This window comes from Cucurbita maxima, unplaced genomic scaffold (genome assembly GCF_002738345.1).
Source record: "Cucurbita maxima cultivar Rimu unplaced genomic scaffold, Cmax_1.0 Cma_Scf00004, whole genome shotgun sequence".
NCBI lineage: Eukaryota > Viridiplantae > Streptophyta > Magnoliopsida > Cucurbitales > Cucurbitaceae > Cucurbita > Cucurbita maxima.
In genome coordinates this window covers 3742643-3766871 of record NW_019272020.1, presented here as the reverse complement: position 1 = coordinate 3766871, position 24229 = coordinate 3742643, and the positions used below count along the sequence as shown (strand labels likewise).

The 24229-nt window shown below is 36.6% G+C and overlaps 2 protein-coding genes across 3 annotated transcripts in view; both read right to left on the bottom strand.

The window, feature by feature from the left end:
* The window catches only part of LOC111478093 (calcium-dependent protein kinase 28-like), a 4881-nt gene extending 4769 nt beyond the window's left edge, over positions 1 to 112 (bottom strand). Inside the window, exon 1 of one of the 2 annotated variants that reach the window (XM_023122192.1) lies at positions 1 to 112. This exon is cut by the window's left edge and continues 621 nt beyond it. The gene's annotated coding sequence lies outside the window, so the exon portion shown is untranslated. The other variant, XM_023122191.1, reaches the window with a different exon arrangement.
* Positions 113 to 3638: 3526 nt separating this feature from the next.
* LOC111478710 (transcription-associated protein 1-like) overlaps positions 3639 to 24229 on the bottom strand; it is a 28892-nt gene continuing 8301 nt past the window's right edge. Inside the window, exons 14-35 of the mRNA XM_023123127.1 lie at positions 21869 to 22864; positions 21468 to 21803; positions 19827 to 20085; positions 19056 to 19278; positions 18549 to 18933; positions 17773 to 17922; positions 17410 to 17631; positions 17120 to 17341; positions 14396 to 15049; positions 13675 to 13935; positions 13247 to 13594; positions 11852 to 12264; positions 11353 to 11782; positions 9862 to 11160; positions 9188 to 9448; positions 8816 to 9106; positions 8261 to 8734; positions 6098 to 6529; positions 5304 to 5582; positions 4622 to 5173; positions 4331 to 4537; positions 3639 to 4018 (exon numbers count right to left, since the gene is read on the bottom strand). Coding sequence (XP_022978895.1) covers positions 3899 to 4018; positions 4331 to 4537; positions 4622 to 5173; positions 5304 to 5582; positions 6098 to 6529; positions 8261 to 8734; positions 8816 to 9106; positions 9188 to 9448; positions 9862 to 11160; positions 11353 to 11782; positions 11852 to 12264; positions 13247 to 13594; positions 13675 to 13935; positions 14396 to 15049; positions 17120 to 17341; positions 17410 to 17631; positions 17773 to 17922; positions 18549 to 18933; positions 19056 to 19278; positions 19827 to 20085; positions 21468 to 21803; positions 21869 to 22864 — 8814 coding nt within the window. The 3' untranslated portion in view covers positions 3639 to 3898. The remainder of the gene's footprint in view (positions 4019 to 4330; positions 4538 to 4621; positions 5174 to 5303; positions 5583 to 6097; positions 6530 to 8260; positions 8735 to 8815; positions 9107 to 9187; positions 9449 to 9861; positions 11161 to 11352; positions 11783 to 11851; positions 12265 to 13246; positions 13595 to 13674; positions 13936 to 14395; positions 15050 to 17119; positions 17342 to 17409; positions 17632 to 17772; positions 17923 to 18548; positions 18934 to 19055; positions 19279 to 19826; positions 20086 to 21467; positions 21804 to 21868; positions 22865 to 24229) is intronic.

Here is a 24229-nt window from a genome sequence, read left to right as displayed (position 1 = left end):
TTTTTTTTTTTTTTTTTTTTTTGAAGAAAAGTAAAATCTGGGAAAGGTTAAGATTTAAGAACAGGAAATGGGAGCAAACCCATGTTCACAACTCAGCTGTAATCTGATTCCCCCGCCTTCCCTCCTTCCCTCCTTCCCTCCTTCCCTCCTTCCCTCTCCCCCTTCTTTCCCAATATGTTGGAAAGAATGGGACCAAATTTGGAACGTTCATACAAAATTCAGAATCGATTCACAATCTAAATGGGAAAAGGAGGGTTTTTTTAGGAAAAAAAAATGTTTTTTTTTTTAATAAATGGGTTAATTTTTTTATTTCTAAATATCATGAAGAGCAAAATATATATATATATATATATAATAATCTAAATTTGAAGTAAAAATAGATGATTTTGCTCTTGCTCTTGCTTTCCTCATCATGTTTTCTATTTTGGGAAAATTAATAAAATGCATTAATTAATTAATAATTAGAAAAACTAACTTTAAAATAGATTGGTCTATTAGATTGAAGCTGGCAGTGACATAATAATTAAAAAAAAAAAGGTGTAAAATCTAAATAAATATGGTAAAAATGGCTCCATTCACCAACTTGGGGCCAAGAGGAGTTTGCTTGGATGTTTCTTTGGTGGTCAATGTCTCTAACTAAGCTGAAAGCCTTCGATTTTTTTGGTCTAATGTTGATTTGGTCTTCTTTTATTGTTTATTATCAAATTATCGAAGAAGACGAGACTAAAGAAATAAATTTTTTTTCCTCTATACGATGATTTGATTGAATGCACTTTTTTAAAAAGTTTTAAGCTACTTAACCATCGTGAATATAATTTTATTAGTTAAAATACATATAATCAATCAAACGGACTTTTTTTTTTTATATAGTTAAGACATATATGATTGACATTTTCTCGAATCGTTTCATCATTAGCCACCTCACTCAACTCATCAACAGCCCCGACTTTCCTAGATTTTGGAGCTTAACTATAATTCAATAGAATAAATAAAAATATATATTTTATTAAAAGATTCCCGCCCAACACTCTTCCAACTTTGATTTCTTCTCAATTAAACTTTTAATTATTTAATAAAAACGTGTTTGAAGCTGAATGGTTAAATGTTTATTCAATTTATATATATAAAAAATGTAACCACTTGGGAAAAATATTTAAAATAAAGTGATGAATTTAAATGGCCATTACTTGGGAGAAAAATAAAGTATTAAATTATGTATAAAATTGCTAAATATATAATAATTTTTTAATGATTGTAATTATAAATAAAATAAAAGGAGGTAAATAAAAGGAAGGGTAGAAATTAAATAAGAAAGAAAAAGGGGGGCAAGTCAACGGAGAACGTGTTTGAAGTTTGACCAGAAAGATGTCTGTAGCTGACATGTCGTGTCGGTTAATTTGGCAAGAAATCCGTGTGTGACAGAAAGCCAGCAGGTGAAAAGACTAAAAAGGACAAAGGGTTATTTGGACACTTCACTTTATTATATTTTCCGCGTGGACAAAGTCATTGCTTTTCTAAGCTTCACCCAATTAATGACGGTGGATTTTCCTTCTGTTTTTTATTTTTATTTTTTATTTTTATAATATCAACTTTATTTAGTTATTTATTTTTAAAAAGCATTTCATAATTCTTAAAATTTTAATGAAGTTTTAACGCCTAATAAATTATTAATTTATTCGACATTAAAAAAAAAAAAAAATAGATTTAAGGATTGCCTTTGATTGCCTTTTAATTTAATTTTTAATAGTATTAAGTGAGGAAAATAATTCATTGAAGAAAGTAAGGTTAAAATTTATATATATATTTTTTTTAATTTGGAGAAGAAATCATCCTTCAAGTTTCATTTGGATTATTATCAATTAATTTTAATCCTGGACCAAATTAAAACGACATTAAAAAATGTTAAAGCATAAGTTAGAAATAATAGGAATTAATTTTTCAAAAACCTAAAGTACATATTTAAGCTTCCCCGTTTGAACTATATAACTGTTAAAATATTTCATTATTTATATGGAAATATAATTCTCTAAAAAATAATTTATAATATAAAGAAAATTTGTAATGAGTTGTAAAGAAACAATAAACTATTTGAAAATAGAAGTTGTATGTATACAAATTAAAGGAATAACTTTTAGGTACTAGAAGAGCATGGATATTAATGGCATTTATTATCTGTTATATACACATTTTTTAAAATATGACGTGGGCGTCATCAACATTTAAAAGATATTTATAAATATACAATTTAGATAAGGTTGCAGGCCCACATAAACAGGAAAGTTTTTACTTTTGGCATCGTTAAAAGGTGGTGAGGCCTCCTTCTAACCATACAAAACTAATTTTTAAAATAAAATTTGTAAAGTTTTTAGAGCAATTATTTTGAAAAACTAGACTTTCTTTCCACTATATATATATATATATTTTTTTTTTTTCCATTTCAAAACTCTTTTAAAATACATAAAGAAGTTTGCAACACCTAAAAATAAAATTTTGAAAATGGTAAAAAATACATCAGAAATCTAGTAATTAGAAAATTGATTGAAAAAATGAGGGATATAAACCAAGGAAGATTAAAAAATGGGACCCATAATTTGTGTAAAAATAATGAGAACACAATTGGGCCCACGAGGTTCGGCAGTGGGTGTAGGGCCGGAAATAAGTACATTGGGCCCAAAACGAAAAAAGGTGGCCCAATGTGGGCGCCGTTAACACTTTTGTTTTGACTTTTGTTAAGAGACAATAATGGAAGAAACAACCAATCACTCTCAATACGTGGCATCATAAGCTCCACAATATTAATTAACCTCAAATCACATAAGCTTGAAAATAAGGGCAAATCCAGATGGAATCAGGAAATATTTCCTTTGGAGTTACAGTTCCAAGCATACTGAGCACACTTAACACTTACAGCTTATGAAAAGAACTTAATTACACTCTCAAATTGGCAAACCCCATCCTCCATTCACAAGACAATTTATATCAGATACATGCCACATGCTTTCTTAGGGCAAAGCTACTATTTGTCAACAACCAACATTTGTCCTCATAAATCAAAGGACAACACTTGGCTAACAAACTACAGAATTTGATTTGCTATTTTTCTGTTTCCTGACCATTTCAACATTCCTAGATGTAATAATACATACATTAATGAAGGAAAATGATCAAGCAAGAGATAGTCTGTTAATCGTTCTTGTACAAATGCGCATCCAAAAATATCCACAGGAATTGTAAGAAACTGACGCCCAAAAACTCATCACTAAAAGTAGTAACTTCAGACAAAAATTTGAAATGTAAATTTTGTTTCCATGGTATAATTCCACAAAGAAAAGTTGTTACAGAAAAAGGGCAATGCGCATAATAAGTATTTCACTTAAAAATAATAACTTGGTTTAAGAACACATCAGAAAGCATGATTGTCACACCTTTAAGAATATGAACCAGTCTATAACATCATCTCTATGAATTACAAGGGAAAAAAAAAGCTATTAACTCTAAATATTGTCATCGTGGTAAAACATTCACTTCTTTTCCTGGAAGTAACTTATAATTATGCGTTTATGTGCCCATTATGGTGTCGGTGATGCAGTGTTCTCTACGACTGTGAACAAAGTGAATATTTGGTGTTGGAACCGATGTGAGAACTAACATCATATGACCCACAATATACAAATACCGTACCATTTTATATACACATGGGAAACAAGATTGACAATGGTAGATAGAATTCGTCTATCAACACTAGTAATCATCTACAATATCAAAGGGTCGAAAGGAGTCATCAAGAAATCATAATTAGCTATGCACAACAATAATATGTTAGAAGCGGACCCCAATTATCAACGTTCTAAATTTGTATCGTTTCCCTTCTGTTTCCTAGTTGTGGATTGTACCTTAATCAAAACCAGGGATGCCATGTCGGGTCCATCATGCACAGATTCTTCGGCTGCAAGGCAGCATCAACCAGCTCTGACACACCCCTTTGTACTGACTGGGGCGGGTCCATGGCATTCTCCTCCTGGAGACAGAATGGAAGGTCAAGAGAAATTGTGGATATGTAATATGATAAACTATAGTAATGACCTTATGACTTTCTATAATTTCCAGTATCACTTATTACATGTAAACGATAAAAGGTAAAACCAGACAGTTTTCTACACATACGAAGCATATAAAGGCCAACCACCGACTTAAGTTCAAAGAAAAGAAAGCAAAGTGATACTGCTTTTGACTGCACATGTTAAGTTCGAGTTACTAGTGGAACCCTAATTTTACTCTTCAGAAGAAGGGGCATACAGCAATTATAGGGGATTGAGGTTAGAAGGCTTACTTCCTCGGAGACATATTGAGGCGATATCCCAGTAATCCGGCCAATGACGAGATCAACATTAGTAGTGACCTTATGCCTGAAGTCAGCAGGGTTCATACCACCACCTGCAAGGGATGCTAAAGGCATACCAAGGGGTCTTCGCCAGGACCACGATAGTAACTCATCACGGAAGAACATTGCAAGTTGATGCCTCAAATGATGACTTTGCTGAGATTTTGAAACCAAGACGTAAGTCACATGTCACCAACAACCATACAACAGAGCTATAAGAAAAGAATTTCCAAGACCTACCTTTGGAGAAACAACTGCCTGAGCAGCAGAACACATGGCAGAAACAATTAAACCTTCCACTCCAAAATTTGAGAAGAAGGCTTGCATATTCCTGGTTAACCTGAAAGGCACTGGTTCATTGAACTCAATCACACCACTTGCATCATATGCAGGGTGAAAATCTGTTTGGAAAATTTTCCCAGTGTTCTTAGCAAAATAAATCTTGTTGGGTGACCTTCCCCCAATCTGTAGCATGTAAGACATAAAACTAGAAAGGGCTAATTGGATGGCAAACTGCTTTTTAAAAGCCCACATGTGATTTCCACTGAGTAATGTCTTATACATATACTGCGAAAATATGCCCTCGTTTACAAGGTTTCTTGTTATATCACCAAAAGCTTGGAGGCGAAGATCTACTACAGCTTCTGGTACGATTTGGCCAGATATGGCTTGATTCAACTGCTCTTTGAAATACGTTATTGGAAGATCTGCCTCTTGGTCGTTTCTTGCACAGTGATTTTCATACACCTCAAGAAAAGTGCTATACATCAAATCATCCTCCACCATGCGGACCTATGCATACAAAAACCATAATCAGGAAAAAACAAAATATTTCTCAAGTTAAAAAATTTAATGCAACCACAGTCAGTCAGATGATGCCTGGCATTTACGTTAATCAAATCCATAAAAACTGGATTCTAACCTGAGACCAAACAGGAATTATGATTGGGGTGTGAATACACAAGTGGCGGCGTCTTGATTCCTTGTGCTTATCAAACATTTGATTCATAACTCGGAAGAGCTGCAAAATGCGCTCATCACTTCTAGCATTAGGGGTTAAGGATGTTTGGACTATAAAATGACGCTGCGAACCATCTGAACCAATTAAAGTCAAGCGTCGGAAACTACTCCCATGTCTTCGGACAATTGGAATGTCTGCTCCAACTCTGTCTAACTTCACGGTATGGTCAGGTGCAATTTCCTGATAATGGTTACAGAAGCTTGTCATCATATGTTAACAGGACTGAGATGCCAGCAGCTTGAATGGTATTTGTTTCTTCTACTTAGAATGGTTCGATCGATTATTAAATATAAATAACTAACGACGAAACATTTAAAACTCACGACGATACAACATAAGTATATCTTATTAGAATTTCTTTGTGGGTTAAAGAATTGTTCCATTATAATAGACACCCTAAGGTGTGGTTTACACCATACAATACCTCTTACTAGAATTGCTTTCGGGCGATAAAATCGTTTCATTACAATAATGGGATATATTGCAACTAAGCATAAGCACTAAGCACCATCGCAACCTCACTTTTTTAGGGAAAGCACCCTTTAAGAAACTAATTAATATTTTTCTATTGGCACTTCACAAAATAAAATAAAAAAGGGTCAGTTTTCATGTGTTCTCAACTAAAACCCAAAAGAGCAATTGAATTCTAGTACACTAGCACTGATTAACACAATTAAGGGCCTGTTCAAATATACCTGATCGGTAAAGTATTGTCCTGGTACCTCCACATCAACCACATGGAAGTCACGCAACACCCGGCTTTCTTCTTCTAATTTTAAGACTGCAGGAAACCTGTCCTCAACATTTCCCTGAAGAACATTTTTCCAGTGTTTCAATCTCTCAGTCAATTCTGACAGGGTTGCTGGGAAAGTGGAAGTGCTCTCTGGATCGAGGTCACGCTCAAAATCTTGCTTGTACTCCCTCACAAAATCAACATGCTTATTAACGGCATCAGCTGAGAAGCAAGCCTTGCAAACTCCAGAGAGCTCCTTTTTCAGTGATTGAGGAACCTCAGCTGTCGTGGCAGTGGGATACTTGTAGCAACGATGGAGCAATGCATTAACCACAGCGAGAAGTCTCTCCTCTGGCAAAGTAACAAACCTCGAACCAATTTCTGTGAGTAGAATCTGAAGAAGGAAATATTCATTATATGCACCATCATCCACCAGGGATAAGTAAATATATAAAAAAAACTCATCAATCATCTCTATAACCCATATGCCTACTCAACACAAGGACAATCTCCTCAAAAGACCTGCTCCAATGCGAATAAACAAGATCACAACTCCAAAGAATATGATCAAGATCCTCAACCTCCCACCTATAAAGAATGCAACACATGAACCAAAACAGATGAACACCTTTATCGATTCCCGATCAACATGTCAACTCTTTCATAGATAAGCTACCAAGTAAAAACCTCCTCCTTGAAAATTTCAAACTTCCACAACAAGGCAAAGACCGAGACCTCACAAGGAGAAGGATTGACCATGAGAAAAGGACTAACACGAAAAACCATCTGTTGGTCTAGGACTCCAACAATGAACATCTATTCTCCCTGGATTAAAATGAAACTCTCCAAACACGGAAAGAACCGGAATAGCATTTGTCGTTTCGCTATTGAACAAGCTATGCTGAATGCATTAGGAAAAGGAAAATCAAAGAAAGGGAAAGAACGACCGATTGATTCCTCATTGAGGATAAATGGTAATGACTCGAAAAAAGAGAGTAGGGAGGGCTTTCCTCAATCCACTTATCCTCCAAAAAAAAAAAAAAAACAAAGAAAAAAGGTTTCCCTCCCGCTCCCATGGAACATAGGACAAAAGGAGAAAATGAAAGGTGAATCTTTATGATGCCTTTCCAAGGGTTTATGAATGTGCCTTTAATCCCCTTACCCCAAGAACTCAATCAACAAAATCCTAATTCACATGGTCATAAGTCTTTTCAAAATCCATCTTAAAAATCACCTCCTAGAGGTTATGAGATCTATACTCCTCAATGGTCTTGTGGGCAATTAGGGATTGGTAAAAAAAATTCCCTACCGGCAATAGATGCCCCCCAAGTATCAGCAATCATCGTAGGGAGAACCCTTCTCAACCTGTCAGACAACACCTTAGCGATGATTTATAGAAACTAGTAACCAAACTGATAGGTCTGAAGTCTCTCTGTATTTCTTAGGAATAAAGCAACTGAAGGTTTCATTTAGGGAACAATCCAAAACACCTCCTTCATAGAATTCACAGAAAACTCTCCTGAGATCCTCCTCGACACTCTCACCTACCCTGAAAAAAAAAAGCATAAAAAAGACCATCTGAGCCTGAAGACTTACTCTGATCAAACCCAAAGACCACCTTCTTAATTTTCTCTAGTGAAATAGGCGACTCTTGTCTGTCCCAAGAGGAAATCAGGCTCCTGTCTAAGCCCTCGGTGAAAGTCAGGCTTTATTCATGAGAAATTTTTCCCTTGCCACATCACCCCTTCACTCACGTGAATTTTTTTTAAAAATATAAATAAATCAAAGCTTGTGGCATCCATTGTAATTTACCACCGACAGTTGTAAAATAGACATCAGAAGATGTCTTCTCATTCACTCAAAGAAATGTAAAGCATAGATAAGGACATATAAAAATGCATTAAAAAAAAAATTATCGTACAGTGGGAATACTTTAATGGAAGAATATTGAAGAGATCTTACTTGTCACAGTATCCATATATTCATCACAACAAGAGGACTATGGAAGCAAGATTATTTTAAGTATTAAACAAACAAATGTAAATCACTGTAACTGTCACCCTCACAGGGAGGACAGCGGAAAACAATAATAAGGAAAAGGAAAATATAAGGAAATGACAGTTACCTCAAGTTCACTAGCTAAATTAGTGTGCTTGCTTCTAAGAGCCTCCATTATATCCTTTGCAGCATCAAATGCACTAGCAGCAGAACCACCTAAGCCCAAGGCAGCACTACGCCTGAATGCATTTTGAGTACCTTCATTGACATTTGAAGAAGGTTGTGGGAGAGATTGATCATTTCCAGCATGTGTGCCGCTGTCTGCTCCAGTGGTCCTTTCAGGCTCTTGGCTGTGAGCATTGCCACCATCATGAGATCCAATCCCAGTACCTGATTGAGCGCCTTGGTGAACCTGGCTATCAGTAGGGGTAGAACTGCCACTATGACCTGCTCTAGAACCTCCATCAACCAGGCCAAGAGAACCAGCAGAAGCGGCATTTTGCTGCATTCTTTGTTGAGCCATTGCCATCCTTCCTAGCTCAGACTTATTTGCGACATCTCGCCTTTCAAGCAAATAAGTACGGAGCCAGTAATACAATGCCTGAAGTTTTACAGGTAGTTTTCAGATAATAGAAAATAAGTGAAAAGAGAAATATTATTTAAAAAAGTACACAAGATTCACCTGAGGATAAACATTAGCAATTTTCAAGAGAACAAGTTTACAGTGAGGTGCTTCAGTCCTTTGCAGGGAAAGTAAGAGTTGAGGAATCCAGGACAGCCAAACCCAATGTGGTATTTGATCCAGAAACTTGTCAAAAGCTCGGCCCACAGGTTCATTGGGGGTGTCGAAGCTGAGAAGATATAATACACGAGCTAGATGGTTTCTTGAGTTGGAAATGCCAAATTTAATGCCTTGAAGAAAGCAGCTAACAGCATATTCCAACCAAATCTCATCATGGGATTCTTCGTAAGCCTGAAGGGGAATTATATCCAACTGAGTTGAGAATACATCTAAAAAGCTGAATAAACAAAGGAAGAAGATAGAAAGAAATACCATGTCACAATAGTTCCCCCAACTTATCCATCCCTTGGGCAAATTCTTGAAAAGAGTTATTGCATTGGAGTATGATTGATTAGCACCTTCCGAATCACTTAACTTCAGCTGGAAATCGCCCTTAAGACGGAAAATTTCTGCTTTGTGTTTCACGGGAAAATACTCCAAATTAGTGCTGTTGATCAAATTCAGGCCACTGGTGAGTTCTCCCTTCATTTCCAAGTAAGCCTTTGCTTGTTCTCTTATCTTAACAAAAGCCTCCTACAAACGTACAAAAGAGGACCAATGAGACTCCACATCCTACTGTTTCATACCCCAAACGATCAATAAAATGATATGAATAAACGGGGCTGATGCAGCTTGCACAGATTAAGAAGAAGTGATATCATTAACCCGCATCTAGGAATTTGAACTAGTTTGGCGTGTAATCAATTGATGTAAGGTTACACGAACAACTAACCAAAAATCCAATCAGTAGTTGATATACATTATAGAAGATCACTAATAATAACAAGGTGATATGCAGATAACACTTGAAAAATAAATAACTCAACGACAGTTTAGAAGTCCTAAAATAGATGATATACACATCTCAATAGAACATAGAACATAGATCGTAAACCAATACAATTTTTTCTCAAAGCTCATATGAAGTAGGAAATACTTTATAATACCTGCACTTCCATGGTTGAATGACCATACATGCTATCAAGTATTGATACACAAACATCGTAAAGTCCTTGTTTACGAGCAACATGAGCAAGCTTATTGACATTCCATGCTTTGTCACGAAAACCAAGGTGATGAAGTTGGGAATTTGTGTTTCCAAAATCCTTAAATGCATCAATTACAGCATTATACATCTCATTCCTCCATTGCAGTAAATCGCACCAAACAGTCATACTATCCCATTCATTTGGAATTCGCAGTCTCCAAGTCTCAAGGATATCCTTTAGATCTGCATAGAGATTTGAATGCACACCTCCAATAGAATTTCCAGAGAGTTTGTTTCCATTGGCTATGTCAACAAGAACTCTAGATGATTCCTGCACTTCAACTAGCTGCTGGAATTGTTGCAAAAGAGGAATTCTGGCATGAACTGACATTTCAGGTAATTGCCACCATTGTTCTAAAGCAAGATCAACTCCTTTTCCCACTATATTTTCTGCATCTGCTACACCATTTGTAGTCCTATCATGAAGAGCAAAATATGCTTGAATTAAACGAAGTTTTGGTGTTTCTTCAACTTGAGCTTTTGGTATAACATGCTCTTTCATGTATGCCCAATCAGGAACTTTCCATAGATTGTCAAGCAAGATTTCATAATTTTCAATGCTCTTCCCAAAGTCCACCAAAGCTTCCCATTGACTAAGTTGACTAGCACAAGAAAGCCACTGTTCTTCCCAAAGACACATCTCAGCCTTTGGAACAGTGTTATTATATGTACCTTGGGTTGCTTTAACCATTGATTGATAAAAAAGGCTTTGAGCACGCTGCCAGTAACCATGCTGAACTAGTGAAAGTCCAGCTTTAGTTTCTGCAGTGTTTGCCTTTCTCTTCCACAGTCCACACCTCATATCTTCTTCATTGAGTAAGCGGTATAGCTCAGCTAGAGACTCGGCACATTTTGTCTCATTCATGAACAACATAACATGACTTTCTAGAAGAGCCAGTGCTATATGCCATGCATTGTAAGTCTTGCCAATATATTTAATGAGCTCACTCGGCATCCGAGGCTGAGGATGACTCAGCTGGAGCCCTTCTAGAAGTGCCTGCACAACATTTGGTCTGCTTGCTTGCTGTTTCTTGTGATAATCCTTTGACAAGAGGCCAATCATTGGTTTGGCCAGTGCCACCTGCTCTTCCTTGTGTAGAGTTACCCAGACAATAGGGAAAACCAAAACCCATAGATGGTAGGCAACATTTGCGTCAGTATGGGCCAATTCTCTCAACGGAATAATAAGATCAGCCACCTACAGAGTAACAAATGTTAAACTTCTCTGCATCAGAAAAGACTAGTCTACCAAAACTCTTCAAAACAACAACTGTAGTACCAGTTAAACAATTACAGTAACAATTGACTGGTAATATCTTTCATAAATAATCAGAGACAAAAACGAGTGATAGAATGCTAATAGTTCCTAATGAACAAGACATTCAGTTACCTGAAGTTTACTCATCCGATTTAAAAATTGTGCATGCTTAAGAACAAGGGAATCAAATGTTAAAGGGGCATCCTCGATGCCCTCTTGCGCATCCATAACCAAGTGCTGCACCGCAGAGGAATCTGCAACATGACCAGATACCAGAAGAGGTGGTAACTTCGCAGAGTTTGGGGCGAGGGTTATAGGCTTATCCTCAACTAAGACTGCCAAAAGGAGATCGAGGCCCTGTTTGAGCCAGAATACATCACTTAAAGCTTCCCAGTCCTGTATCTGGATGATGTATTGCAGCCTTGTAAACAATGTTTTCCCAAGAGATTCATGATACAGTGTGAAGAATTTCTTCCTAATTTCAGGATCTCTTGCCCTTAGACCCAGCATGAACTGACGTTCTACCTTCTGAAATACTTCTTGACGCAGAGACAAGGGATATCTAGAAAAAAAATCAAAACGTTATAACTTTATTCAAGCTTATGGAAAGTTTAAAAATAAAAGCACTAACTTATTTGAATCAGCACAGATTTCATGAAGGAGCTGCAAATATTTTCTATCCCACTCTTCTGCAGCGCTGGAAGAGAAGTTTTGCTTATCCACTTGTGATAGCTTCTGAAGAAAAGAGACAATTTCCTTAGGAGCAAGAAAAGAACTGGAAGAGACAGATGTGCCCATTTTACTGAAGTCATCCTCAATCCACCCTTTTATCACGTCAAGTATGCAGAGCAGCACACTGGCATCGGTGCCTTTTTCTGACAACAGCGAATTCATGATTTGAGTTACCGAACGCTTGCACTCAGGAACAAGCATGACTCTTTCATTAATGAGTTTCAAAACAGATTTCAAATTGGAGATGACTGTTCCGACATCAGCACTTTGACGAGAAGAAGTTACTGCAGAATCAGGATCCATCCTTTGACCCTGATGATAAGATGTTAAACTTTTCAATGTAACACATGATATCAATCGTATGTACTATAGAAATGAAGTTTACATTAAGGATCTAAAGATAATTCGAGATATACAACCAAATACGTCTAATCATAAGCTCAACACATTTTAGAATTTGAAAAGAAATATCCACATTTCACAAAAAGTATACGTAGAGGAATGATGACTACGAGAACCCCTGACAATAAAAGGGCTTTCCAACCAAAAATTATAAAAGAACACGTTAATCATAAGAATATAAGAAAACAATATTTCAGCAATACAAACCGCGAGTTAATGAACAGAGATCCAACATTATGGCATGTAATGATAATTTAAATTAAAATTCTGACTTCTACCAAAGAGATTCATTTTTTCCCCAACGCTAGAGATTTATTTCTGTACAACCTTTATTCACTTTTTACCCTTATCTTAATTGGCTAAAGTAAATAGGCCCCCTTTATCCAAAAGAGTCTTTCCACACAAACCTTAGGTTGAGTTCCTGGAAGTAATGTGTAAAGTGAGTTAAAAATATACGACTGGACAACATTCCCACTGAAGAAATTACGGAGGTTATCTTATTTCTCCCTATAACTTCAAACATCCCAAGAAAATCCAATGATCCTCTCCAACCATGCTTCTACAGCCTCAAAAAGGGCAAAAGGAAAAGAAACCATGTTTGGCATGAGGAATGTTAATTGTACAAAGTTCAAAATACGGCAGACACAATAAAAAAATTATTCTTTTGTTTCACTGACTTAATTAAAAAGAGACAAACACATGGAAATAGATTTATACAGTAACAGAGCATTAATTGATTGTAATTTAGAATAGCAAACAAAAAAAAAAGGAAATCCAACAAACACCCAATTTAATGCTCCAAATGAGGCAACCTCAAGCATGAAGTAAACATATTCAATGTAGAAGATAACTAGGGTTTGTCAATAGAGAATGAAAAGTGATGATTTCATACTTGTCTCAAATGAGAACCTGCTGACATTCCCATATCTCGTGCTAGACGCTGAAGAATGCGACCCAGGTTATATGGATCAATTAGGTTCTTCTGCACCTCTGTCAAAGTTTTAATTACTAACAGGACAAAGCTAATGGAAGAAGCAGTGTTATCCTCTGATGATGTTTGAGGGGCAGTTAAATTATTAATGTGATTTTTTATTAGCTCGTCAACTTTCTGATAAAGCAACTTCACATCTGGTGGTGTGGTGACACCTTCCAAAGGATAAGCCACGAATACCATCCTTAACAGGGAGCATAAGGATTTCCCAGCATCTAACATCCTGTGCTTAAAACATGGCTCTAGAATCTGTCCAAGAAGATAAGAAACGTTATCTTAATTCAGTAGAAGTATATGCTATTAGAATAATAAAAGACTCAGCAACATACTTGAGATATCTGATTGATATTGTTTCTGACGAACAGATGCGGCTGCTTCTCTAAAACTTTGTTCATTACATCCAAGCCCTGTGCAAGAGCAGTGGAAGGGTCCTTGGACTGAGATGGCTGGATGCTACTGAGCAACTTCTCCAGATAATTGAATTTGACATTAGCATTTGGCCACACCTCCAAAGCCTGTGAGAGAAGCTCTAATGCTTGCTTGTACATGGCAGTTGCCTCCTTGTCCTTAGGCTCTATCACCAGTGCAACCTTTATCCATAAAACATATGACTGTTAAAAAGACTAATAAGACGAGATATCAATTCAAAACAATATCATGATGAACAACAAAGATGGCATTTCCACAATATTCTGCAAATTATATTGTTCTATTTCAGTTGTTTGGCATCTTTTACTTATATAAAATTCTATAGCAAAACAAATAGCGAATAGCTTGAAGAAGAAACAATAATAGTACCGGAATTAAGGAGAGAAACTAAACATTACCTTCTGAAAAGAAGAATCTGCCATACATGCACTCTAGGGAAGACAATGAAAAATAAAGTTCTTTTTAACTAAAAACAGGCTTTTCGTTTTGGTAATCCAAACTATCGAGGCATTACACAGACAACCATTTATGCAATGGAACTACATAACTACAATGACAATAATTAAAGCAGCACTGGTGAACTAATGATTCATGAAAGAACAAAATAAAATGTGCGCCTACCCTTATTAGAAAATTTATAATCATTTCCTCCATTGCAGCATTTGGTTTAAATTCTTCATCAGGTTGTGTGGCTGACCCAGGAGTCTCTACATTTGGCATTGATGATGCACCACCAGGAGACATGACACAAAGAGATGGAAGACCAGGTTCAACCTTGACCCGCTTGGTTGAATCTTCAGGGAATGTAGAACCATCAACCAAACGCTTGGGATCGGTACCAGAAGGACAGGAAGTTAATCCATCATTGCTGTGGCTAAGGGCATCACTTTCAGTTACATGCTTCATTTCATTTTGTCTTTGTCGTTCCCAACCAACCACCAATCCAGCAAGATCAATTGCAAGTCTCCTATTTTCTGCTGTAGTATTATAAGGCAAACCTAGACGACTCAGAGAATTCACCATCTGTGGAACAAATTGAGCTCTGCAACTGTAGAAGAGATCCGAATGTCGCACAATAAGTTGAAAAATATGAATCAAATTAGGAATTGAGTGGCCCTCCTCGACCAGTATTTTTTTGGTATATCTAATCCAAATTGGCATCCGAGAATCACCAAGCGGCAATCTTCGTGGAAGGGCTGGCATTAGTATATCAAGGGCCTGCTTGACCAACATTTTATTCTCTGGTTGACAAGTTCTAAGAAGTGCTACAAAAACCTGCACATCCACGTAAATTAGGATACTTTGACCAAGAACAATTCCATAATGACATTGTAGATATGGACTATGTATTCTGACATCAATTAGTCACAGGCACCAATACAGACGCCATTTGTGGTGACTTTAACAGCAGCACATTCCCCCATTGATCATCCCTTTACCCAACCGTGTGCAAATAAAAAGCATAGAAGGTATTTTATGAAAACCTTAATAGAACAAGTAAAATGAGCATATTAAAAGAGAGAATATATGTATATATATATATATAGAAAGAAACCAATCTTTCATTGAGAATAATGGAAAGAATACAAAACAAAAAGTCCACATGGATAAAAAAGCAGCCCACGCAAAGAAGCCAACTAACTATACAGAAATGAATAGCTGGTCCTGATTTTGAATTGTGTTTAGTTGTCATAGTACACCATGATACACCATCCTTATTAGACGAGGCTTACACATGATACACCATAAAATCCATGTTTAGTTGTCATGGTGCTATCACTGTTACCATTCTCAAAGGATACGGGAAATGTTATTCAAATAGTTTATAATGAATAGCAGGTCCTGATTTTGAATTGTGTTTTGAAAGTTACTTTGTGGTGTGTCACTGAAGTCAGAGGCTTCCACTTCATGGTCTTCAGTTCTCCATATAGTTTTATGTCAAACTCGGAGACGAACTTGAGAAATTTTTTAAATAGGGTAAGAGATTAATAGAAAAATGTGGGATATTATTCATTTGGTCAATTCCTTATGTTTGCTATAGATATCAGTTGGAGAACAGTCCTCAGGCTCCACTTCCTCCCCCCCCCCCCCCCCCCCCCCCCCCCCCCCCCCCCCCCCCCCCCCCCCCCCCCCCCCCCCCCCCCCCCCCCCCCCCCCCCCCCCCCCCCCCCCCCCCCCCCCCCCCCCCCCCCCCCCCCCCCCCCCCCCCCCCCCCCCCCCCCCCTACCCTACATACTTATTCATCTTATCGACTAAAAGTTTTTCTTCTAAGTAAAAAGAGAACATATATTTAGAGCAATGACACATGATGGTTTGTGAAGGTCTGTGACTTTAGCAAAATGCAAGATGAATCTAAAATGTCAATGACCGACTGAAATATTATATAATAATCAGGAAATTATCAATACTGTAAAGGGTTATTCAATAGTATAAAACATGTTGCATTGGAGCAAGATGTCATTAAAAACAAGGTTGGGAAGGGATCTGATAGAATCTAAAACAGAACATGAGAGTTCCAAGATAAACCAAGTATTCAAGGTACTTGAAAACGTCCTCTTTCTTGAGTATACTAACTCGAGCCTAAAAGCATCTAAACAATTCTTTAACTTCCTCATTTCCTCCTTCCTCTATTTACAACCAAGTACCACAACGACCTCCCTTACTAATATATCCTTAATACTTTAGTAATATCATAATAGTATAGTCTAGTAACATCCAAGTAGTATTCCAGGGTCATCACTCTAATTTATATACTGCCCAGCTTTCAAATGGTCTCTTCCAACTAAGGCACTTCCTAAAACCAAGTCTGAAAATCTAAAGTTCAAGCTTTCCTTGCTCACATATACGCAGCCTGAAGGGACAATGAAATATACTTGAGTGCAGAGACAGTGTGCAGGGAGCGAGAAGGGTAGAGGAGAATAACTATTATTTCTGAATGTCAAATCAGGAATAACATGCAAGTTAAAATATTTTGTACACCACATCAGCATACAAAATTGCACGACCTAACTACCAATACTGTAGCTGGCAGAAAAGGTTTCATTGGACCAAATTGAAATATTGAAAACTTGAGGAGTTAAATTGTGACTTTTAAAACTCGAGGATTAAAAGGGTAGTTTTCCTTGATACTTAATATCGCTGTTTTCCTTGATACTTAATATCGCTGTTTTCCTTAATATTAAAACTGAAATCTTTCCTTGTTTCTTTAAAATTTCCATATACAACTTTTAATTAAGTTTCCTTTTTTCAGCTTCCTGTCAAGTCAAGCTTTTTCCTACTAGGGTCATAGGATTTCTGCAAAACATGTATGAAAACCAACCATCTCTAAAATATATAATGCAATACCTGAAGGATAATTTTTTCAGGTGCTTGATAGGCCTCCAAGAAATGGCAGACATTCACAAATGCCCATTGCTTACTGGCACTGTCTTCCCTTTTTAGATGGTTCCAACCAAACTTGATTAGTTCTTTCCTATGATGTACCAGGTCACTCTGAAGATACTTGAGAAGTAAGGTTGCAAGCTGTAAAAGTTCCACTCTCAAAGGTTCATCATACTCAGCAGTCACCTAGACAGGAAGTTCAGACGAGTAAGAAAACTAAGGGAAACGAACACAACAATAAATAGCAAAATTACCTCTTCTGGAGGATCAAGAAGTTTATCGACAATTGTTTTAATAATAGCTTGATCTACAACCTCCCAACTTTGCCCATTCTGGAAGGCATGAGCAAGCATAGGAAGAATAAGCATTTGCATTACAACCACTAAATGATCGTGACCAAGCTGTTTTGATTGAAACAGGTTTAAAAAATGTAAGAGGAGGGCTTTCTTCATGTTCGGTGGATATCCTTCAGCAACCTAAGAGACAGAATAATCATTGCATGTATCAACTATTTATATATTTAAAAGACTGCAAATATCTATTTTTATATGACTGCAAATATGAGGGGGACAGAAAGAATAAAAATATTCACAAAAAGAATTTGAGAAGCAGATTACCTCAATAATATAAAATTCCTTCAGAAATGTATAGTCAATTCGAGTGTGAAACAAAAAGATGGAAAGAATGTCAAAGAGCACATTCACTTCTTCTTTTTCATGCCGCAGATAATTCAGGAAGCATTTTACTAGCCACTTGCTTTCTTTCACCTACATTATAATGTTCCAAGCTTTTAAGAAAATCAGCCGTAAAAAAATCAAATATAAATTGTACATCTTGCTTAATAATTGATGAAGCATCTTCCAAGCTTTTAATTGATGAAGCAACTAAACCCATGAGGGGGGGGGGGGAATAGAAGAAGAAAATCATGTGTTGAGATTGATGGAACAAATTCTAAATAGAGGGAAGAAATGGAAGAGGAAAATGAAGAAATTCAATTGAAATGATTAATAAAGCAGAAGCAGGTCCATCTAAACACTAGGAAAAATATTGCTAATGACACTACTTTCAAATGGATTAATGAGTAAACTTTTTATAGCCAAATGAACCAAAAAAAATCAAAATATTCAAAGGGTATTGCTAAATCAAATAGTAACACATGAGCAAAACGCAATCAAGATCTTTACAGACAGAGACATCTGTGAGATGTAAATGAAAGAAAATAAGATAGGAACTACCATTCCTGAGTGTAAGTGTAATGAATCATTCTAAACCAACAACCAAGATATAGATCCACAGCTTAAAAGTAATGTAACTTCCAAAAAGTAAAAATAATGAGAACAGGTAGGCAATAAATTAAGACCTCCATCGGACATATAGTAATTAATAATCTTACTTGCACTAGATTTAGCTCTTGCTCATTGTGCAGTCGAGCTATTCTAGCAGGTGACTTCCAAACAGCTACCAGAGTATCAAAAACTACACGATTGCTCTGTAGCCAACCAGGCATCAATTTCACCAAAGTTTTAACAAGTGCAAGGCCACGAAAATAAGCATCGGAAACCACACTTGAGGGTGCAGATGGTGTATCAGAGACATCAGGAGTTACAAGGCCTTCATCACCTGATAAAGGAGCAGGAGGGGTAGATGAACCTGGAGTTAAAGCAACTTCAGATTTAGGTACAAATTCAGGAAAGGCACTAGCAAGTATCTTTTGTGGAGATTTTGCAAGTTCTTCTCTTAGAGGCTGGCCAGCATCTGATCGGATAATATACATAAACCTGTGAGCATAACTAAAATCAGAACAAGCAAATAGTGACAAGATTATTGCATTTTTAGTAAGGTTTTCTATGATTGTCAGTTGCTAGGAACTCCACAAACAAACCAACATCCAAAACCATACCGTCTGAAGTATTTTGGTTCACTAAGTCGAGCAAGGAAGTAGTCAACAGCAAGCGGTGCATATCGGTTCAAAAATTTAATTAGTGGAATGCGGTAAGGACTGTTAACTTCACTATACACTTGTCCCGGGGGAAGAGCTCCTTCCAAACCAATTGTCAATGTAACTAGTTCGTCAAGAAACTTGGATGCAGCCATGGGAAGCAGATGAAAAAGTTCAATGATAGCTGAAAGGAAGAAAAGACAAACATTAGTTATCAGTGACCTATGCTAGGGGAAGTAAATATTTAAGTAACTCCAGAAGACACAAATAAGAACTACGGGGAAATTCAGTTTTTACCCTTGCACTTTTCTTGGGTATAACCATAAAGTTTTAATTTATCAAATTAAATCGGAAACTATATGAGTGGTAAAATTAATACTTCCATTAGTTGACTTTTCATGTCCTTGTCTTTTCTTTTACATGATTTCTACCTAGTTTTTGGCCTTCTCGTGGCTAGACGAGGGAATTTTTGTAGGCTTTAGTTTTTTTATTCCACTGGATGCTTCTTAGTTGGGTTTGAACATTTTGGAATGAAGTTTGGACACTTCTTATCAGCTTGATTTTGTGTCTGAGTTTGGGCACTGTTATTGTTGGATTTGAGCATTTTTATTTTGTTGGTTGAATTTTTTGTAATTTTTTGGTGGATTCATCGACAATTTAAAAAAAAATGAAGACGTATTAGTTTTACCATCTATTCAAGAAGTATAAGGCATTTTTCCCTAAAAAGTTTACCTGCTGCAATTTTTGGTTCTTCACCTGCCTTCCATGCTTTCTGACTTTGAGCAAGCTTTTCAGGCTCCAACCATTTCTTGAGGTGATCTAACAGTTTACCTCCCAGAGTAACGTTAAACCAACTGGCCAAAAGTTCAAGAAGTCGACCCAGACCTTGAAGAAGAGGCATGCTAAGGTTTTTGGTGTGTGCCAAATTCACCAGAATAGGTCTAAGGCTACCTTGCAGCAGATCTCTGGGCATCCTTTGCTGATTAATAACCTGAACAGAAACAAAGGGCAAATCCTAAAATAATTATGCACACTAAACCACAACCTATTAAAAATATTAGATAAACATGGGTTCCATCTCAAAACCAATTGACTATAAGAGGAGTAACCCATCTTATAAAGATGGTGAGATCATTCATCTTTTTAATGTGGGATTCTCAACATGCCCCGTCAATATGGTGCATTGTTTTTGTTTATCACTCATGGTTCGGATCCCAATTTTAGACCTCAAGGGCTTTTATACCATATTAGATAAACATTGGGTTCTATCTCAAAACCAATTGGCAATAAGAGAAGTAACTCATATATCTTATAAAGATTGTCAAGTCTCTTTATCTTTCCAAAGTGGGATCCTCACCAAAAATAAATAAATAAATAACTCCTCATAACGTCTAACAAAAAAACCATTCTGTACCACTAACATCCATTCACATATTCATTTTTTTATCAATGGCTGTCTAAGTCACCAACTTGTATATACTGTAATTAAGCTCCCAAGAATGCAATATAACCCAACAGCATAGCATTAAAAAATTTAAATTAATATAAAATAAAAACAAATTTTATAAAAATAATTGTTAAATTACATAAAATACCCTTGAACTTTCATATAAATTTCAATTACCCCTAGACTTTAAAAAAGTTCACTTTAACCCTTCAACTATGAAATCATTCTAAAAAATATCAGGAAGACTTTGTGATTAAGATGATGAATGAAAATTGCCATAACAACCAAGGTGTAAAAATCAAAACATGTGCCTAACACCATCTACAATATTATTCATACATATTGACATGATAGCTCGGTTGAAAAATTACCTTGGGAAATGATGTTGTAAATGTGACAACAATATCTTCTAAGTTGAAATTAATGGCAATAACAATATAATCTTCTACATAGTTGAAACTGAGTTGTAAAGGATGCTAATGATGCTTTCCAACTTTTACAACCAATTGTCGCATTAATTTAGGTCGTTTCATGTTAATGGAAAAGAAAACTCCAAATGTACTGAAATAATTTCAAGTTTAAGAGTTAAAATGAAACATATAAAAGTCTAGAAATATAATTTAAACCTACTCCAAAGTTCAAAAGTATTTGTATAATTTAACCAAAAACAAATAATTATTCAACAAAATTGCTCAATTAATAATCAATACTTGACAAAATATTTTAAATAAATAATAAAAAGGGATTTTACCATAAGCATATCATTACTAGGCCAGATATGAATAAGTGAATTCTTACCTATGAATAAGTGAATTCTTACCTAACATTGAGATTAGATTTCACTTGTATTTATTGAACATACCAATACGTTCTAATGATAACAGAAAACAAAACATAATGACAATAAAACAAGTAAAAAACAAAACCTGTCTTAACCCCTCCTTTGCAACAGCAACCACTTCTGGAGACCGACATGTCAATGACTTGAAAAACATTGAGATGATCTTGGCACGCAATTCAGAATGACTGGGAGTTTTAAAATCCGCCCATGCCATGGTGGTACACAATAACTCAATGCAAGCTGTTCGGAGCTTGTTCAATGATGTGGCTATTTTTGGGTTCATAAACTTTACAACCCATACAGTTTCATCCGCCTCAGCTATTTGCAAAGCTTCTTGCAGAAAATTGACCAACTCCTGAGTCAGCTTTAAAAGAGGCGGCCTTAGTGCCAAGCAGAAATTCAAGGCTGTAACAGTTCCAACCTGTAGATAAGAGCAAGTTAACATAGAAACAAAGAGAACTATTTAAATAAAAAGCAATTCAAGACCTGTTGATCAATAGTCTTCAACCGAAGTGGTCGCAATAAGAGAGGCTGAAGCAAAGGTTGATACAGAGGTTCAAGCAACTCAGACACCTCACTGCCAGTCCGACTGGCCAAAAGAGCTAAGCATGACTGCACATTCTTTCTCACAATAGTTGAAGAATTGGGATTAAACAACTCAGAAGCAAGAACATCTACTACTGCTTGAAAGCTTTGTCTGCGTGGCTCACTGTTTGCTTCATCGACATTATTCACAACACGAAGAACATGATTAAGTACTTGACTAGTCTCCTCTTGCTCCTTATTAGCATAAATGGGTAGCCGTTTCAGAACGTATACCAGGCCTCGTACAATCTTCACTTGAAAATGGCAAAGAGTTTCAACAGTAACCTTCCCAACTAAAGCACCAAGTCCCATAACACCACCCATTTGGGCTTGCCATGTACAACCATAACAACAATGCAAAAGCCGTGGCAAAAGTTGCTCAAAAACTGGAATGCGGACACTTGGAGGTGGCGAATATACAGGGCTCATGGGACTGGAAACACTCATTGGACTGCCAGACCCTCTCGTCATCATTACATCCGTTTGTTTACCACGACCAAGGAAAAGAAGCATTTCTGAGAACAAATTAAGAGCATTCAGAGCAGCTTTTGCATGGAACCTGTTTTCATCTGCCAGGACCTCAACCAAAGCATCCAGAAAAGTGAGAGGGTCTAACTCTTTGAGGTTACAACAGGCACTACTTTTTAATCTGGAATTGGCATTAACATTTGAAGGAAGCAAAGTACTCCCAAGTGAGGCAGATGCAACTGGAGGATTATTTAGAGAAGAATCAATATGGAACAGAATAGCAAAATGGCGGCATACATTAAGAACAAAATCATCCTTTGGTTCATTAAGATCCTCCTCTGAACCAGCAGCAATAATGGTCATCAATAGAAGTTTGAAAACAGATTTCTCAGCCATAAGTTGGGTCTTAGTCTTTACACCCAAATCAGCCTGCAAAAATTCCTTCTCATTAGAGAAGTGGCAGATATTACAGTAATTGGCTATAGGATTGCATTACCATCTAGGTAGAACAAGTAATGTGACAAAACGAAAGAAAAAAAATGGTTAATAATATCAATATTACCAACCAGAAAGATATCAAATTTAAACCAGACACCATCGTTGTTTCAAATAAGATAACGGATAGGATCAGGAGGCGTCCATTAGCATTCAATTAAAACACACACATCCATACTAGAGGAGGGAGAATGTACAACCAGCAGAGACCTCTACAACAAGAAGACTGGAAAAGAAATAATCACAAAGTTTTTTAGCAAGTGACCGCCAATAAAAGACATAAAACCACACCAAATGTCAAATTTCACTCAACTCTCTTCTCCTTAAGAAACTGTCCTATTTCTTCTATCCAAATCTCCCACAGAACAGCTACATAACCAAAATAGACAATAACTGCCAAGCTTGAGACTAATACTTCAGCCAAGATCAGACGGCTTTTTGGTCCTATTTAAACTACGACAAAAACATGGAAAGGACTACAAAGCACTCCCCAATGTACATAGTTAAAATGCAATCGTTAAATCAATGGGTAACTCTTTTCCCGTTCGTACAATCCCAAATTTGCTAAATTGTAGTGCTGCTATTGAAGTTTAGAAGAATCTTTGTGGTTTCATCCCAGCTTCAATTGAAATCACTGATCATAAAAGGGAAAATTCTTTCCTTAGATTTGGGGGTATCGCTTCATTTGATTTTTCTTATGCCTTAATGTCTTCTAAGAGCACTTAAAATCTAAAAGATTCGCCAAAAATATGTACCCTCCCACACCCTAACTCCCTCTATTTATAACCAAAACTTCCTAGCTATTTACCACTATGCCCTGACTAATATCCTACTAATATTACCCATATATCCCTATTAGTACTCTCACATAATAAGATACCAAACAAAGAATTATGCCAAAATGTGCACAGTCCAGCGGAAATTGGCATGGCTCATTTCCTTAAGATCAGATATTCATATCCAATCCCCATACCCCCACTTATTGTACTCAAAATATATATACTCTCATAAGCACTATCACTTTCCAATCAGGTCACAGAACTGTACAGAACCTCTGTTCCCGGCCGCAGAGAATATAAACAGAATCTGTAGAAGTGTTGAGAAGGATCAAGCCTTCGTTGTCTCGGATGGCATTGGCTGGGCACTGGTGTGATACCTCCTCTTGCAGTCCTCAACTCGTATAACTCCTTCACAGATTGTTTATGGTCAGATTACCACCTCCTTTATTACTTCTGTGGCAGTCCTTATTAACCAATCTCCTCCTTTGATGAATTTTGGGTGAACGTGGAGCTATTTTGG